The 4489-nt window shown below is 36.0% G+C and overlaps 1 protein-coding gene across 1 annotated transcript; it reads left to right on the plus strand.

Annotated features, from left to right (window-relative positions):
- The first annotated feature begins 220 nt into the window (after positions 1-220).
- Positions 221-2490, plus strand: LOC113300056 (polygalacturonase 1 beta-like protein 3). The gene has a single exon (XM_026549203.1). The coding sequence runs from the start codon at positions 391-393 to the stop codon at positions 2272-2274; it is 1884 nt and encodes a 627-aa protein (XP_026404988.1). The 5' UTR covers positions 221-390; the 3' UTR covers positions 2275-2490.
- Positions 2491-4489: the final 1999 nt, after the last annotated feature.

Here is a 4489-nt window from a genome sequence, read left to right on the forward strand (position 1 = left end):
AGGTTAAAATAAATTACCTTAAGCTTTTCAAGATATGGTGTCTGCATATGATTAAAAAGGGATAATCAAAATCAAAATGCGATTAAAGTGTCGGTATACGTGGACCCATAATTTAATCGTGTGGCACAGTATAGATGGTAAGTACCGAAACACAATATCTTACTTCCCCCTCAGCATCACTTCTTTTTTGCTTTCCACTCTCAAAACACACACACAACTCTCTGCCTTTTTATCTCCCTCTCTCTCACCAGTTCTCGCACACTCTCTGTCTATAATCCCAAGCAGCAGCTTCTATTTAAACCAAAGAAACCAATAACATTTTCACTCAACTCTCTTCTCAATCACTTCCCATGTTAACTGTATAAACAACACATTCCATATTCAAACACCATGAACAGACTCCATTTTCTTTTCTCTTTTCTTCTTCTCTTTTCATCGTCATTTCTTTATGTAAATGGAGAGAAGAACCCATTTACAGCAAAAGCTTCGTTGATTCGTTATTGGAATCTAAAGATTTCCAATAATCTACCAAAACCCACTTTTCTAATCTCAAAAGCATCACCGTTGAATGCTGTAGATTCATCATTTTATACCAAACTAGCTGATCAAAACTCATTATCACCTCACTTGCCATCTTTCTGTTCATCAGCGAATTTGATGTGTATGACCGATTTAACCCCGAGTTTATCAAAGCACAGTGACGATGTTTCCTTCACTAAATACTCTGAGAGAAACTTCACCAATTACGGTACAAATCGACTCGGTGGTGTCGACTCGTTCAAGAACTACTCGGATGATCAAAACCTGGCAGCTGACTCGTTCAGAAGATACAGTCGTGACTCAGTTGGTCATTCAGACAAATTCTCGAATTACCAACCTGATGGAAATGTTGCTGATACTAGTTTCAATAGTTACGCAACTAAAGCCACTGGTGGTTCTGGCGACTTCAACAATTACAACCCCAATAAAAACGTACCCAATCTTAAATTCACCAGTTACGCCGATGAGGGAAACGGTCGAGTTCAGGAATTTACGCATTATACAGATAACGTTAATGCTGGAGATGAGAAATTTACTAGTTATGGTAAAAATGGTAATGCAGTTACCAGTGGGTTTTCGAGTTATGGTAAAAGCTCCAATGTAATGGGTTCTACTTTTCAGAATTATGGTGAGTCAGGTAATGCTGCCAATGATTCATTTACTTCTTATGCTTTCGATACAAATAACCCACAGAATAATTTCAACAACTATGGTGCTGAGGGAAATGCTGCTACTGAGAAATTCACTAGTTACAGAGATCAAGCAAATGTAGGTGATGATTCTTTTACATCTTATGCTAAGAAATCTAATTCTGCAAAAGTCGACTTTATAAATTATGGGAAATCTTTCAACGAAGGTAGTGATAAGTTCTCTGGGTATGGCCAAAAAGCAAGTAATCAGCAGATTGGGTTTGCGATTTATGGTATTAACAATTCTTTTACTGATTATAAAGATAAAAAAAGTATTTCTTTTGCTCAATATACTAAGAGAACTTCTTCTGGGATTATTACTAGCTCATTGATGGATGGTCATGGTCATGGTCACAGTGGCAGTACCGTAAATAGATGGGTTGAACCAGGTAAATTCTTCAGAGAGTCGAATTTGAAGAGTGGAAATGTTATGCCAATGCCTGATATCAGAGATAAGATGCCCAAAAGATCATTTTTGCCCCGGTCAATTTCATCCAAATTGCCGTTTTCATCTTCGAAAATTTCGGAACTGAAGTCCATTTTCCATGCTGATGAGAATTCAACAATGGAAGGGATTTTGAAAAATACGGTGGGTGAATGTGAGAGAGTTCCAAGTGAAGGTGAAACGAAAAAATGTGTTGGTTCGATTGAAGACATGATAGATTTTGCAACATCAGTGTTGGGTCAAAATGTTGTTGTGAGAAGTACCGAGTCAGTAAAAGGGTCAAAACAAGATATTATGATTGGTCAAGTCAAAGGAATCAATGGTGGTCAAGTGACGAAATCTGTTTCTTGTCATCAGAGTTTATATCCTTATTTGGTTTATTACTGTCATTCTGTTCCTAAAGTCAGGGTTTACGAAGCTGAGATTTTGGATGCAAAGACTAAAGAGAAGATCAACAAAGGTACTGCTATTTGTCATGTGGATACATCTTCTTGGAGTCCAACGCATGGAGCATTTTTGGCTTTAGGATCACAGCCAGGAAAGATTGAAGTTTGTCATTGGATCTTTGAGAATGATATGACTTGGGCTAGAGCCGATTAAGTGCTTCTTCAAAAATGCCACTCACATTGTGTCCGTAGGTTGTATGCTAGCTGGTTTTCACTCCTCTGCTACTAGTATGGCATTATATAAAAGTGATGTTTTTCTTAGCCAAGGCATGTCTATGTTTTCCAAGTGTTTTAGGTTTAATGTGGGGAATGAAATTGTTCCAATATCACTTTCTAATATATATTAAAATTAGTGTTATATCACTTCCTAAACTCGCCCTCACCTATCATGTTCCACTGAAATACAATTGGTACAATAAGTTTGGTTCAAGTTTATCGACCAGACTTCAAATCATTTTTAAATCTAATATTTATTGGTTAATCCCTTTTTAATTATGGATCTAATCATTTCATATATCTCTCCAAAAATCCTAATTTCTTTTTGAAGATAGACCACTATGAGCTAAATGCAGTGATGTATACAACCTGGTTCTGATAAAAGAAAATGACATCGAACGTTTTCCATCACTTTGGGAAATTTACAAATAACTTTAGCTGACCCATTCCGGTTCACATGTTTCTACTAAATACTCTAATTGTTGATCTTTGCAGAAAGACCCAAAAGACACAAGCTAACTAAGTATAAGCTTTCATACGTATATAATCCATAAATAGAGCTTTCAAATATCAGAGGCAGTCGCATTCAGAGCCATGAATAACACAGTGGACAACCTTCAAAGTTGTCATATGAGAAGTAATGGCATGGGGGAAATAACAGGTATTTTTCCATAGAAAATGTGGCGATGCTTCAAACTCAAAATAGATATGGATATTTAACGACTTTATCACAATTCAAATATATATTGCACAATTTTTTTCTTGAGAAAGAGGCCTTCAAGTTCAACCTCACAAAAAAAATGTTGGAAAACTGAGTACAATTTCGTATATATATGAATGGAAAATCCTTGGTCTAGTACCGGTTTTGGATTTGGATGTTGGGTTATAAAATATGGCTGGGCTTAATCAGTATATTGGATGTTCATTAAGTTAAGTGGTTTCGGTTTCAAGTTTGAAACTAAACGAAACCTAAAACCCAAACGTGAATGGAATTCTATTCAGAATTCAGAAGACACATCCCTTGGTGAAATCCTTGAAGCATCATGATTATTCAATGAAGAGGTATTTGAAGCATCGTGATTCTTCATTGAAGAGGTACTAGTAATTTCTATATAAACCCTGCACACACACTTAGAAAAATCAATCAATTAGAAACCTAATCATCATTCTATTTGCATCCTAAAAGTTTGTGTCAAAGAGAGAGTTCATCACTTTAAGTTTTGGTTCGCCGTTTCTCGAAGTTTGGAGTGCTACTACATCGAGAAGAAAGTCGTTGTATCCTGGGAGACAGACATCAATAATCCGTAAGCACCAGTACGGGGTGAATCTGTCTTAAGGCTAGAGGATATAATCCTTGCCTCGACTTTGGTTTGTCTAACTGAGTTTGCATCCTTCCTTTCCTTTCTATTCTTCTCTGTTTGTTTCATTACAGTTTATACACAAGATTGCCAACAATAAATTGATAGGGACGATTCTCAGAATACTAAGGATCACTGGCGGTACAAGATTAATACATTTTTCAATATACAGGTTGTCCATGATGGCTATTACAATAGCATTGTGGTTACAAAAGGTGGAGATATTGAGTGTATTTTTGATATTATACCTAGCAATTGACGCAAAAGATATACAGTAACTTTAAAATTAATACCGAGTATGGTTGATTCGAAAAATCAATACTTTTTTTTTTTTTGATAATCATTAATGGGATTTTAAGGTTACAATGAGTTTAAGTTCGAAAATAAGAGAATACAAAGTAACAAGAACATACCGTAAGAGTACAATACCGAGAAATCCGACAACAGAAAAAGAAGGATTACCGAAGTAAGACAAATACAAGTATGAATAAGATCCGATTAAATTGGAAGAAGGATGATTTTTCTCGGAATTAAATTCCAACCATTTAGTTTGTTTTTCTTCTTTAGAAAGAAATGCTCCCAAAGTAGGAGTGATTTGCTCAAATCTCTTGTAAATAATGATGAAGCTTCCGTCGTCAAAAAGACCAACGATGAAGATTTCATCTCCGGATAAGTTGATGATGAAGATTCCGATGAAGAATTCGTTGCCGGAGACAACAAAGATGGAGATTTCGTCGTTGGAGAGCATCACTATTGATCTTAGAACCCAACCCAATAACCCAAAATCGCCATTAA

Source organism: Papaver somniferum, chromosome 7 (genome assembly GCF_003573695.1).
Source record: "Papaver somniferum cultivar HN1 chromosome 7, ASM357369v1, whole genome shotgun sequence".
Lineage (NCBI taxonomy): Eukaryota > Viridiplantae > Streptophyta > Magnoliopsida > Ranunculales > Papaveraceae > Papaver > Papaver somniferum.

Bases quoted from the DNA above. Each gene is read 5' to 3' on its own strand.
- LOC113300056 (XM_026549203.1), top strand. From the start codon at position 391: ATGAACAGACTCCATTTTCTTTTCTCTTTTCTTCTTCTCTTTTCATCG.